The sequence below is a fragment of the Sodiomyces alcalophilus genome, assembly GCF_042370955.1.
Source record: "Sodiomyces alcalophilus JCM 7366 unplaced genomic scaffold ACRALscaffold_4, whole genome shotgun sequence".
In the NCBI taxonomy this organism is placed as follows: Eukaryota; Fungi; Ascomycota; class Sordariomycetes; order Glomerellales; family Plectosphaerellaceae; genus Sodiomyces; species Sodiomyces alcalophilus.
The window spans coordinates 1582831-1595919 of NW_027263535.1; the positions used below are offsets into that span (position 1 = coordinate 1582831).

General features: G+C 53.6%; 4 protein-coding genes across 4 annotated transcripts; all 4 read right to left on the reverse strand.

The window, feature by feature from the left end:
• Positions 1 to 254: 254 nt before the first annotated feature.
• Positions 255 to 2301, reverse strand: ACRALDRAFT_2042045 (uncharacterized protein; the record flags this gene model as incomplete). Its single annotated transcript, XM_071021210.1, has 3 exons — positions 255 to 1094; positions 1156 to 1746; positions 2218 to 2301. 3 exons carry the CDS (start codon positions 2299 to 2301, stop codon positions 255 to 257), a joined length of 1515 nt encoding a protein of 504 aa, XP_070874776.1.
• Positions 2302 to 2584: 283 nt separating this feature from the next.
• Positions 2585 to 5601, reverse strand: ACRALDRAFT_1050955 (uncharacterized protein). Its single transcript, XM_071015659.1, has 5 exons — positions 5426 to 5601; positions 5037 to 5214; positions 4785 to 4950; positions 3514 to 4702; positions 2585 to 3449 (listed from the first exon to the last, which is right to left on the reverse strand). The coding sequence occupies exons 1-5, from the start codon at positions 5466 to 5468 to the stop codon at positions 3181 to 3183; spliced, it is 1845 nt and encodes a 614-aa protein (XP_070874777.1). The 5' UTR covers positions 5469 to 5601; the 3' UTR covers positions 2585 to 3180.
• A 247-nt stretch (positions 5602 to 5848) lies between these two features.
• Positions 5849 to 7808, reverse strand: ACRALDRAFT_1076757 (uncharacterized protein). The gene is made up of 2 exons (XM_071018534.1): positions 6918 to 7808; positions 5849 to 6847 (listed from the first exon to the last, which is right to left on the reverse strand). The coding sequence occupies exons 1-2, from the start codon at positions 7564 to 7566 to the stop codon at positions 6126 to 6128; spliced, it is 1371 nt and encodes a 456-aa protein (XP_070874778.1). The 5' UTR covers positions 7567 to 7808; the 3' UTR covers positions 5849 to 6125.
• Positions 7809 to 9336: 1528 nt separating this feature from the next.
• On the reverse strand, positions 9337 to 10168 carry ACRALDRAFT_2042041 (uncharacterized protein; the record flags this gene model as incomplete). The annotated part of the gene is made up of 3 exons (XM_071021209.1): positions 9337 to 9513; positions 9601 to 9996; positions 10091 to 10168. 3 exons carry the CDS (start codon positions 10166 to 10168, stop codon positions 9337 to 9339), a joined length of 651 nt encoding a protein of 216 aa, XP_070874779.1.
• Positions 10169 to 13089: the final 2921 nt, after the last annotated feature.

The following is a 13089-nucleotide window of genomic DNA, read 5'->3' on the forward strand; positions in this document are numbered from 1 at the left end:
TTGGGACGGGACAAGCCAGCGGATGGGGTTGGCGAGAGCAGCTCATGTAGTACTAGTATTATTGTAATGAAAAATGGGCCCTATGCTGGGCCGTGTCCATTGTCATTCCTTTGTTGACATCTCTGCATGGTCGCTCAGTGCTTATTCTATTTCGTTTTCACTGCTCACTGGAAATATCCCCCCTGTTTTCGAGATGCTTCCATTATCCTGATGAATTTGACCTCCTTTTTCACCACCTCCCCTTCATCACTCCCCTAATCGAGGCAACTCCCCTTGCTCCAGCGACCCGCCGCACGAATCCTCCGACCGTAGACGTAAAACACAAACGGCACAGGGATCAGGAGACACGCAAAGCCGGCAAAGATGCTCGAGCCAGGCCCCACGCCGAGCTTGGTGTACAGCGGGTCGACTGCCATGGGTAAAGCGGCGGCGAAGCAGCTCCGCAGGAACGTGTTGGCGGCCACGGCGCTGGCGGCATACAGCTGGAACGTGTCGACGAGGTAGTTCAAACCGGCCTGGAAAACGGTGTTGAAGCCGCACCCGGACAGGTACAGGCCGATGACGGGGACGATCCAGGGCGCCGTCTCCGGCTCGGCCGTCCACCCCATCATGAACTGGCCGCCGGCCAGCAGGACGGACCCGAGCATCATGGGCGGGAGGCGGCGCTCGGGAAGCACGCGCTTTCCGCGGGCCCTTAGAGCGCGGTTGTAGCCGACCTGGTTCACGGCGTTGATGCCCAGGCCGGTGACGGCGCCGAGGAACTGGGCGAGGAAGGGGAGCGAGCCGCGCACGCCGCGGCCCCAGCCCCTCTGGCGGGCGAAGATGATGGGCACGGCGCCGAGCTGCATGTACATGACGCCGTAGGTGAAGCTCGCGTACAGCGCGACGAGGGCGCAGATGGGCGTGGCGAGGAGCTGCAGCGGGCGGACGAGGAACTTGCGCGCCAGCTCGGCCGGGGTGACGTCCCACTCCTCGAAGCGGGCGTGCAGCGCCCAGTTGCCCGTGGTGAGGCGGAGGCGCCGCGCCTTGCGGACCAGGAGCCGCGGCGGGTAGGTCTCGTCGACGAGGAGGACCGACACGGCCAGCACGAAGGCCTGCAGGATGCCCGTGATGTATTCGGTCCAGCGCCAGCCCCAGGGACGGGTCCTGGGCCACGGCGGACGAGGCGATGGGGCCCAGGGTCGGCCCGCCTACCACGGCCAGGGCGTAGCCGGCCATGGCGTAGCCGCGGTAGGCCGGGGTGTAGAGGTCGCCCAGGACGCCGCCCGTGTTGGTGACGGGGGCGGAGGAGAAGACGGCGCCGAAGAAGCGCGTGAGGAGGAGGGTCTGTAGGTCTTTGGCCGTGGCCGAGGCGAAGGAGAAGCACACGGCGACGGCCATGGGGGTGAGGACGGCGATGCGTCGCCCGTACACTTCGGAGAGCGGTGCCCAGAGCAACGGACCGAGGCCGAAGCCCAGGAGGAAGAGCGTGGTGCCGAGGACGGCGGTCTCGTTGCTGACGTTGAATTCGGCCGCGACGAGGTGGGTGCCGGACGAGTAGGCCGAGGAAGCCCAGGTGGCGGTCATGGTGACGAAGCCGTAGAGGACGGTGGTGATGGCTTTCTTGCGCGACGGCCAGTTGACAGGACGGTAAGGGTCGTCTGGACCGTCAAACTCGACGAGGCAGTCATCGGTCGTGGGGTAACCGGCGAGCGGGTGCGTGAAGGCGGGGACGGTCGGTCGGGATCGGATTTTCGAAACGACGTCCTGGCCCCCGGAGGCGCAAGGACGTAACCCGGCACCATCGAGGCCGGTCGCACGGGCGAATGCTTGAGATGGCGGAAATCTCCTGGACCGAGATCGCGTCAGTTCCTGTTCGTCGGGTCGATGGCCATCGTATTGATCGTCCCCTTCCACGCTACCGACGCTGGATGGTCGTCTCGAAGACGGAGACGCTTGGGATGGGGCCGATGGTCCGGTCGACGAGGAATTGAACGGTTCGGAGGGAGAATAACTGCTGCTAGGGGGATGCAGCCGTTGCTTTTCCGCGTGGCTGTCGATGGACGACATCATGGCATCATGTCCCCTAGAGAGAGAGAGACCATTTATCTAGCCATTGCTTACAGGTCAGTCATTGCGAAATAAAACAAAATTCAACAAGCTCCTTAATCATTCCACATAATGGGTGACGTCCTATGACAGGGTCATGGGTTTCCGGACAATCGACAGTCAGCGGACGATGGAACTGTCTGAACCATCACAGCAGTTATCGTGCCTGTTAGAGCTAGGTGACGTTCTGGACGGCCTGCGTCCAATGTCCATGGGCGCCGTTGAGGTCACTGACTCGTACGTATCATGTCATCTGGGCGAACGACTCGCGACGATGTTGAGACAGAAACTTCCGTCTTCTGCATCCCGTCCCCTACTTGGCAAGAAGAAAAAGTTAGACATATCCATGGCCACTCCTTTGGACGGACGGACGAATGAGAACCGCGTTGCACATCTGGATCGGACGACGAGAGACTGAGAAAGGAAAAGCCGGCCAAGAGGTAGGTGTAAAAGTTGGTTGGTTGAGACGTTATATCGTTTTCCCGTGGTCGTCCAAGCAAAGAAAAAAGAAAATAGAAAATCCGGATCTACTTGTCGAGTCTATGAAAAAGAACGCCCCATAGAATCCCCATTCTCCTCCTCTTTTGCCGCGGGAGGACAATTAAAAAAAGAACAAAAAGAGAGCCTGGTCGTCGAGCCTCTGCGTGAACTGTCGACGAGTTTGTTCCGAGACGAAGAGGTGAAAAAAGGAAAAACAGGACCGCAAGGGGGGGATAAGACGATGATGAGCAAACTTTTTCGCGTGCCTTTTTTCCCGCATCAAGTTAATCAACAACCAGGGCCGTTTTTTCCCCCTATGTCGGTAACTCTAGACCCGTTCTTCTTTTTTCGCATGTTCCGAATTGGCCCAGACCCTAGCAAAAGGGCTCTTCATCAAAGAATGCTGTCCGTAACGCGTCCCGTCGTAGCTGCCCAGGTCCATGAAACCAAAACCCAGTGTCCGTGACCAGACCGCATGGAACGCGACCCAAACCATCACACGCTATATCATGTGTATGCTTATTCGTCACCGCCTCTTTCTGGAACACCACGTCTTCTCTTCTCTTCCGGGATTCTTCTCAACAGATCAACCTTAGGCTAGGTGTGCGACATTTATCGGGTCGACATGGCCTTGGTGACGAGCCGCTTCAGGGCGAGCTCCTGCTTCTTGAGGTCCTCGGCGGAGGAATCGTCAATCTCGAGCTTGGCCATGGCCTCGCTGACCTGCTGCTCAATCTTGTCCTTCTGGCCGCGCTTCAGCTTCAGGGACAGAGTGGGGTCGGAGATGATCTCCTCAACCCGGCCGATGTACGACTCGAGCTGCTGCTTGGCCTCGAACTTCTTGCTGAAGGCCTCGTCGTTGGTCTTGAACTCCTCGGCATCTTGACAAGAGTTAGCATCAGTCGCATGAGACGAAAAAAAAAAAAAAAAAACTGAAAAACATACCGTTGATCATCTTCTCAATCTCAGAGGACGACAGTTTGCCGACCGAGTTGGAGATGGTAATGTTGGCGCTGCGGCCCGAAGTCTTCTCGGTCGCGGTGACCTTGAGGATACCGTTGACGTCGACCTCGAACACGCACTCGAGGACGGCCTCGCCGGCACGCATGGGGGGGATAGGAGCGAGAGTGAATTCACCCAGCGAGGTGTTGTCCTCGCAGTTGACACGCTCACCCTGGTACACGGGGAACTGCACCGTCTGCTGGTTATCGGCGACCGTGGTGAAGGTGCGCTTCTTGATGGTGGGCACGGTCTGGCCACGGGGGACGACGGGCGCGAAGATGTTGCCCTCCATGGCGACACCGAGAGAGAGGGGGACGACGTCGAGGAGGAGGAGGTCGGCCGTCTCGCTCGAGGTGGCCTTGCCGGAGAGGATACCGGCCTGGACGGCGGCACCGTAGGCGACGGCCTCGTCCGGGTTGATGCTCTTCTCGAGCTTCTTGCCGTCGAAGAACTCGGACAGGAGCTTCTGGATACGGGGGATACGAGTGGAACCACCGACGAGGACAATCTCGTCGACGACGCTCTTGTCCATGTTGGCATCCTTGAGCACCTGGGCAACGGGCTCCAGGGTGCCGGAGAAGGCCTTGGCGTTGAGCTCCTCGAAACGGGCACGGGTGATCTGCATCTGGAAGTCCTCGCCGTCGAAGAGCGAGTCAATCTCGATGGTGGCCTGGGCACCGCTGGACAGGGTACGCTTGGCACGCTCGCAAGCCGTCCGCAGACGACGGAGAGCACGGGGGTCATCCGACATATCCTTCTTGGTCTTGCGCTGGAAGTCCTTCTTGCAGTGCTCGAGCAGGTTGGTGTCGAAGTCCTGGCCACCCAAGTGGGTGTTGCCGGCGGTGGCCTTGACGGTGAAGACGCCGCCCTGGATGTTCAGGAGGGACACATCAAAGGTACCACCACCGAGATCGTAGATGAGGACGTTGCGCTCCTTGCCGGACTTACCCGAGCCGAGGCCGTAGGCGATGGCGGCGGCAGTGGGCTCGTTGATGATACGGAGGACGTTCAGGCCAGCGATGGCACCGGAGTCCTTGGTGGCCTGACGCTGGTTGTCGTTGAAGTAGGCAGGCACGGTAATGACAGCCTTCTCAACCTTCTTACCGAGCTTGGTCTCGGCAATCTCCTTCATCTGTTGGGGAAGTTATGTTAGCATGTATTTCTTTATTTGCCGTGGGATCAAAAACCAGAAAAAGAAAAGAAAAAAAACTGACCTTGGTGAGGACCATGGCGGAGATCTCCTGGGCAGAGAAAGACTTGGTCTCGCCGAGGTACTCAACCTCGACTCTCGGGGAGCCCTCGTCGTCAATGATCTTGAAAGGCCAAGACTCGGCATCCTTCTTGACATCGGGGTCATCGAAGGGGCGGCCGATGAGACGCCTAACGCGACCGTTAGTATTTGCATTCGTGTGGGAGATGGAGTGACCGGCTGGTACACCACAGCAACGACCGTAAAAGGCACTCACTTGACGTCAAAGACAGTGTTCCGGGGGTTCATGGCAGCCTGGTTCTTGGCGGCTTCACCAATCAACCGCTCCTTCTCATTGAAGCTGACGAAGGAGGGGGTGGTGAAGGAACCCTGCTCATTGGCGATGATCTCAACGTTGGTGCCCTCATAGATGGCAACGCAGGAGTAGGTAGTGCCTGTAGTGTACGAGTGGCAGAGTTAGATGATTGCATTCTTTTCCCATTGCCTTGTGCATTCAATGAGCGAGAGGTGGTGGACGAAATCGCAGGCCCAGGTTTGTCGCCGCCCTCGCTTCGACCGAGGGCAATAAAACTGTGGGTGGTCACAATATCGCCGCCACCGCAACGCAACGCCCATTCGAAGAAGTAAAAATCAAGAATCACATACCGAGATCGATGCCAACGGCACCATCGTAGACTTCTTCCGCCATTTTTGCGAGGTGTGTTTGTTGGGAGGGAGTAGAGGTTGGAGGGTGTGGAAGTGAGAGGGTTGATCGGAGGAGAGAAAGGCGGCGGCACGCGGGGTCCTCAAGAATACTTTCAAGGCCCCGTCAGAAATTTTTGGGCCTAAAAAAAAAAAAAAAAAAAAAAAAGAGGAAAAAAGGAATTTTGAACATTTTGCATGGGTCTACATTAAACCTAATGGAGTTTAGTTTGTTTTGCCCGCAGTGGGTTCTCTCGCTTATCTTATCGCACTTTTTTCGTTTTTTGCCTTCTGAAACTTCCCCCTCGACGGCTTCACCGAGGACTCCATCTTGTCACCGAGTCAGGTAGACCTTGGAAGACAACAAACCCCTATTTTTATTTTTAGTGTATTTGCGTCTTTATGTTTTCCTCCGGCTACATCCTATATTCTGAGGCAAATCATGAATCGACTCCAAAGTTTTCCGATACAACTTAGACGACCTTGACCGTTGCATAGGTGGAACAAGCATCTACTTCGTACATACACTAACTGTCAAAGATATGCGCCCTACTCCGTATAACAAGACAGCCTAAACAAAAGAAGCCCCTAGTTACAGCCAAATGACTACTCTACTCATGCGCCGCTGTGTGGTTACTGCTCAAGTATCAGCCCTTCATCCCCACTAACCCCAGTAGTCCCCCACGGGGAAGTGTTTGAATCCCAGTATGATCATCCAGACGATCCACGCGACGGATGCCACCGCAACTGCGTGGTAGAGGCTGACCCGATAAAACTCCCTCGTCTCCCGGCGGTGCTTCATGAGCTGAGAGTACCCCCGCAGGCCGACGTTGCAGGTATTTGCATCCATCACGTCGTCTTCCATGCCGTAGTAGCACACGCAGCGAACAGGGTGCAGGACGGAATGCACACGCCCTCCCTTGACCGCCGCGTAGCGTTCGACCCGCGGTGCGATGGAAACGAGGACCCTCCCCAGGTGACCAGGCAACTCCCGCCCTTCCTTTCTGGCCGGTTCCTCCGCCTTCTCCACGCTCGAGAGAGACTGCTGGAAAACCTCGCTGTCGCAGTGCTTATGCGTCGGGTTCCAACGCTGTCCCGGGACCGCCCAGTCGAAGAGGACCATGGAGGCCGGCGCGCGCCGGATCTGCACGGCCAGCCACCCGGCATGTGCCACCACGTTGTGGGTGCTTTGGTAGAACTTGTGAACGTTGGTCCGTCGCCGGGAACGACGCCATGAATGACCGATCCACGAGTACGTCGGGTATAATTGCAAGACAATGCGGTACGTCAGGTCATCAACTGCGGCCCAGAACCGCGAAGGGACGTGGTTGTTGCGGTCCAGGAACGTCTTTACATATTCCGCCCGCATGGTAGCGCGCTTGAATCCTAAAGCCGTGTGTTAGCAACCGTCTTGCCAAAGGCAAATATGTTTCCAAGGGAGTCAAAATAGTCATACCGTCTTCCGATACAAAGTCTCTGTCCTGCTTTCGAAGAATCTTGGCCTGGTCCGGGCTGGCACCGAAAAGGAGCTCGGAGAAGACGTGCTCATGCAGCATCCTCAATACGACGGCAACAAGGACGTGTCGCCTCTCCCGGCGCGAGGCCAGCAGCGTGTCCCAGGGGGAATAGCCTATGGTGTGAGGGCGGGCCACCATCTCGACATACTTTTCGAATGTGTAATCGTTCTCTATGACATGGCGCATGGCCCATGGCGAAACCGAAGTCCATCGCTCCTCCCTAAGGGCGAAATTCACCTCCTCGGCAAAATGACGGTGGATGGCCCTGTACGCGTAGAGGAGCAGTTTACTGTACTGCTCTCGGACGAAGGAGTCGTCTATCTGGGTTTCTGGAAGAGTCCAGACGCACTGTAGTCTGTCGACTTTGAACGATTTCAGGGTGCTCAGTATGTTCGGGTCCTCTTCGGGGTGCCGTATGATCACACGCCGTGGAGGTTCCTTGGATTCCTTCGTCTCATCCTCGGCCTCATTGTCGTTTGCTTGGTCTGAGCTGGATTGGATGGAGCCCGGGGGATCCTTGAGGCTCGGTAGGTTGGTACCTAGCTGGGGGCCACTCGACTGCGGCTGGACACTGTTAGGTTTGGACATGTCTTCACGGTTGGATGAAGACAACAGTCAGCAGGCTGTGTGTAAAATCCCAAATAATGGCTTGTAGGCGGCGCGCAACGCAGTTGAAAGAATGTGTTCGACTGTCAGTACTGTGAATCATCGAATGGGTATATGCGGGAACAGTTGACGGCAGATCACGCCTCTGCCGGGGAACACGATGGAAAGACGGGGTTTATGAAACGAGACCATGGCGTGAACAGGAGGCAAGAGAAGGGAGATGGAGGCTTTGTGTTGATGTCGAGTTGCCAAACCATCCCTGTCGGAACAATGACTTTTCGGGCGAAGATAGAAGAGTGGTCATCCAGGGTGTGAGATATTTTGGAAAGGGAGGCTTTGGGACTCGCGTCGAGTCGAATAAGAATCTAGACAAAGAAGACTCGGTATCTTCTTTGTCATATCCATTCCAGAGAGGCCTGAAAGGGACGGAAGCGGCAACAACCATGAGGACAAAGGCAGAAAGCAATCCATCGGACAAGGGTTGGTCACCTTGGCGTTGTATCTGCGCCATCTTTCCATCTCCTTCTCATTTCTTTACTCCTTTCTTTCTTTCTTCCTTGCCATCGGCCTCTGCTTCAAGCAAAGTCGGAGAGAAAGACATCCTTGCATGAAATGCACACCAAGCCTAAGAAACACTGCACGGATAATAAAGAAGTCTTTGTATTTGCCAGGGACCACAGGAACTGGTACGGCATGCTGGAATTCCTGACTGGCCAAGCTTGTCGATGAAAGACTATGCGAGTTGACTTTTTTTCATGAGAGTCTTTCAAGGAATAAAGGCTCAGTGAAAAACGAGAAGCATCCAGCGCCCTACAGTGGTTCTGTGGCATAGCAGGATGGTTCAAGACGACATCAGAAGATGATCAAGGTTGCGACTCGAACGTTGGCGATTTGTTTTAGGCGTAATCGCGAAGTCGCTGCCTGCCCCGGCAACGCGCCATGTCATGCCTGTCAGCATCTCGCCCACGTGCACGAGCTTAAGAAAAGCTGTGCCAATCGTCAAATGGCCCATCTAGGTACTAAGTACCTACCTTAGGTACCTAGGTAGGTAGTGACCTGCCCTGAGCGCGTCACGTGACCCGCCTAACACACCTCACAGGACGGCCGTCCCTCCCACTTCACGTCCACCCAAGTACTCTCGACTCTTTTGCCCTGAGGATACTCCCTCTCCTAACATAGACGCAATCGGGGTCAGCCGCAAGCGATAGTATCGATCCAGACCAACTCCCATACCAACGACCATCTCCAACTAATGGCTCTGTTCAACCACGGGTTCAACCAGGGGAAGGAGGGCTGCGATGAACGGTGCGAATCCTTCTCGCACCGCCCGCTTGATGGACCTAGCGGGGAAGATGTGTCTTGCCTCGACCGCCATCTAATCACACGACCATCTCCAGCTTTGGACTGGCCTCACGTTTGCAACTTGTCACCGGAAGACATGATGTACAACCAAGTCCTTGTATAGAAGCTGGTCTTCTCAGCTTGGTGGACTTGGGGTCCAAACTACCGGGTTCAACATGCCCCGATAAGTAGAGAGCCCTCCACCTACGAGCCGGAGCCCGACAAAGAAGTGAAAGCAGCACTCTCCTCCCACTTAAATCCTCGACCGGATATGATTGCCGTTCGATAACTTCTCGCAATTCTCACAATGATCCCGCCTAACATTGTAGTCCTGGACGTGGTCTCCATCCCAGCCAGCCAACGCCGTCCTCTGTCCACCCACCACTCCCATTCGCACCTTGAGCGGGCGACCTAGCACGCCTTGTAGCCGACGTACACAGCAACGTGGTTATCGTGGTAGCGCCTGCCTCTAACTCTTGGGGTGAAGTCCATGTAGTCGTAGAAAGTGCAGCTTGGGTCTTGAATGAGGACGTTCGCGGCGTGGCCAATCCATTGGTAGCCCTGATTGATCTCAACTGTGTTGTGGTTCTGTTACATAGATGTATCCAAGTTAGCGTTTGTATCGGTGGGTGTAAGCGTGGTAAGCGATGCAAAAGGGGTACTGGGGAGATTTACAAAGCCACACCACCAAATGGCGGCGTCATATGAGCAGCTCACACGGTCGCATTGTCCGTAGCTGATGCGCGCGCGGCTGTTGATGCCCCAGAGATATCTGATGCCGTCCTCGATGAGATAGCGATATGCCCCATGGTTCCAGCTCGAGCATTCGTTATGGTCGCGCTTCGCAAGCTGTGCGATGGCTTTTTTGTCGTCTTCGAGGGCGGCCAGCCCGGCGGCAATCTGCTCGGCGTTATCCGTTTCCCAGTTTGGGTTGATCTCCAGGAGCTGAGCGTAGACCTGCTCAACGGTACCGTTCAGGGAGATTTTCTCGCCCGGGCGAACGTCCACTTCCCATTGAGCCTCACCCCAGACAAAGCCTTCTGGCAAAACGAACTCGGCCGGCGCGGCCGACTATTGTAGAGCAATAACAAAGTCTCATTAGTGATTGTCTGGACAATAAGGCCGTGCCGTGCGGTGGAGGAGCTTTGGCTTTGGGATTACTTACGCCATCCTCGCCGGTGCTGGCGATGGCAGCAGCCTGGATACCGACCACTGCCATGGGAATGAGAGCAAGAAAGCGCATTGTAAGGGTGCTGTTGTTTGGAAGCTTCAAAGTTGCTGTTGAGCTCGAGATGGATACTGGGGCTGGTTTCTCCCAAAGTATGAGCTTCGTAGAGGAAACATGTCAACTATTTATAAGAAATGTGTTCGAATGCCTCAGTGCTGCCTTTCCCAAAAACCTCGTTACCCATGTAGTTTTGCTCCCATCAAATACCATCTCATATCTTTCGATATACTTCTACGAGCACAAGATCTGCCGAGATGTTGCTGTAGCTTCGCTACATGATCACACATGAATCCTTCGCAACCCAAAGGAACAGGTTACACACGAATCATTCGCAAGCAAAAGGGTCAGGTTACACACGAATCCTTCGCAACCCAAAGGGTCAGGCTACACAGGAATCCTTCGCAACCCAAAGGGTCAGGTTACACAGGAATTCTTCGCAACCCCATATATCTAACAACCCTATCAGCTCACTCTCCTCGGCCTCGTGGCTGATGCTTCCCGAACAATTCGATCCAGGGTCCCCTCACGCCTTCACGACACACGGCCACCATGGGGTTCGCAACCAAGACCGGCAGCAGTCTGGTGGCACAGCCAAATGACGCAACAGATAATACAGGACCGGCCGTTCTGCACCCAAAAGTGCCTGCTGGGATTAGCGTCCGGTGGCCCGATGCGGACTGCAGTCCCCTCTACCTGTCGGGGGCGGTCTGGTCGCTGTTCAAGGTGCGACTGTCGTCCTACGGCTACACGCTTGTTTCTAAAGGCGTAGAGGGACGCGACCTCGCCCTACTGCGGCACGAGAAGTTATAACGATATATATGATCGAGTCGCGGCTATCTAGGGAAAGCACGTCCCGGTATGTCTCGGGAGGATAGAGCTAGTTATCCCGTATTACTATGATAGCGGGGTGTTGAAGCACTTCCTATTCCTTAGTTAGGCCGGGCGACCTTGGTTTAAGTGCTACGACTAAACCGATAGATAGGTAGTCGTCGACACGGTCGCAATAGCAAGAATGTGAGGAGGAGACTACGATATTTGACACTTTAGGTATATCCGAAGGAACGTTTCATAGATCATGTTTACCTTATCCTCTAGTCTTAGACGATCGAGCGGCGATGATAAACGGCATGAATCTAATAGACGGAAAGCTATAAAAGAAGAGAGTATAAGAATCACCTTTTAGAATTTTGTGTCTAAAATATGATATATCTAGTGACAAGGAAAGACTATAGACAGAGACTCCGTTGTTAAAATGGTACGTCGTATTTACGGCCATACATTATTTGATCCTAACACACAGAGAAACGTACCCAAGCCATTCAATTCTAATAGTGAGGAGAAAATATGGCCCCACGGAGCCGTGGTAAACACCAGGAGATCATCCTCTAATTATATCAAGGAAAGTAGCTCTAGGAAGTTACCAGACATAGATAAAGAGTCAGCATCCAATATAGCTAGCTCTATTGTATTGTCCACGCTGGAAGATGACTGGATGTGTAGGGTAGTAGGAAAGCCCATAGCCGTATTCGCGCGAGGTACTGACTCTATGTCTTTACACTGTCAGTTTAGTTCTTTACCAGAGGATATATATCGACCCTGGAAAACAGAATAACCCTGGAGCCTGGGGGCAAGAGGGTGGTTATCATAGGATTCAAGTGAGGAGTGAAGGAAGCTGTCACAAGACCACCAAGAGGTAACCTACTAGTGGACCAAGGGAGGGAGGGGGTATAGTGGTGAGATTGGTCGTTGAGTTCTTTTATGAAGACTTGAGAATAGAGATCCTTATTTATAGACCTCTGGTGGCCACTTAACTTGAAGGTATTGGTTGTATGATCTTAATCCTGAGCAACCAAGGGACCTTTATTAACTGAGGCAACCTTGCTATAAACGTTGCCACCTCCTCTATACACTCTAAAGTTCGGAGTTCAGGAGCTTCATTACCTCCTCGTCTATCAGAATATCGCCTAGCTTGCAATTTATTGTAGAGTACGTTTGCATACCGGACTTAAGATGCTTTATATCAGCCAATATACCTCTGGGATCAGTGTGCACTGTAGAGAGACCAGTTCTTATTCTCAAGCTATTGCATTTACTTTCGTCTAGCTCTACTAGGATATATAAAACTCCTCTGTCTGTGCTACACGTGTCCAAGGACTGACTATTTCCCGAACCAATATCTAGAATAACTTATTGGATTGCCTTATAGTCATATCTTTTAGTAAAGCTGATTTAAGAACTCACTATATTAAGACATTTCTTCGTCTTATCTTATCGTCCCTCATTACCGAATCGAATAAGGATAGTACACTTAGAACTGCACTGGTACTCTTCGCTAAGATTTTATCGGGTCTATAGAACAGCGGCTTATGCGTTGTACGCTTACCACGGTCCACTCGGGAGAAGTTCACATCTGACCTCCACTATATCACCGACTCTCAATTTCTCAGCTACATATTCTACATTCATAACTATATCCCCGTCAGACGTGCGTAGATTCCTATCCTCGTCCAAAACTAACTCTATATCACGTTCCATCTTTATCTTTCTAGCTAGAGTAGAGCCAGGCCATATAGCTACCACTCCATCCGTCGGATACTCGCATTCTGTCGAGATTTTCTCGGCGATCTGAGCTTGTGGTAATGGACCCTATACTCCCCAAGGAACAGAGATTATCATTGGTCTATGGAAGAATTTAGAAAAGCAAAAGAGAGTTTGAAACTAAATTTCATACGCGAGAGGCCATCGGCCGTAGTCAACATGCCTACAACGAAACAACCATATAACATTGTGTTTTCTACATCAACTATCACTGGTGAGGCTAAAGTGTTACTACGACAGAGAACTCTCCAACCTATGTGCGGATAACGTTTACCTTTCCAAAACATATGAGCGACCCTTCTGCATACCAATATGTACGCTCTCTTTCCATCTGCCTT

Excerpts from the sequence above, each read along its gene's own strand:
- ACRALDRAFT_1050955 (XM_071015659.1), bottom strand. The coding sequence starts at position 5,468 with ATGGCGGAAGAAGTCTACGATGGTGCCGTTGGCATCGATCTCG. Across the intron at positions 4,951-5,036 it reads AACACTGTCTTTGACGTCAA|GCGTCTCATCGGCCGCCCCT; the intron begins GTGAGTGCCTTT and ends CGGTCGCGTTAG. Across the intron at positions 4,703-4,784 it reads CCGCCATGGTCCTCACCAAG|ATGAAGGAGATTGCCGAGAC; the intron begins GTCAGTTTTTTT and ends CTTCCCCAACAG.
- ACRALDRAFT_1076757 (XM_071018534.1), bottom strand. The coding sequence starts at position 7,566 with ATGTCCAAACCTAACAGTGTCCAGCCGCAGTCGAGTGGCCCCCAGCTA. Across the intron at positions 6,848-6,917 it reads AGACTTTGTATCGGAAGACG|GATTCAAGCGCGCTACCATG; the intron begins GTATGACTATTT and ends ACACGGCTTTAG.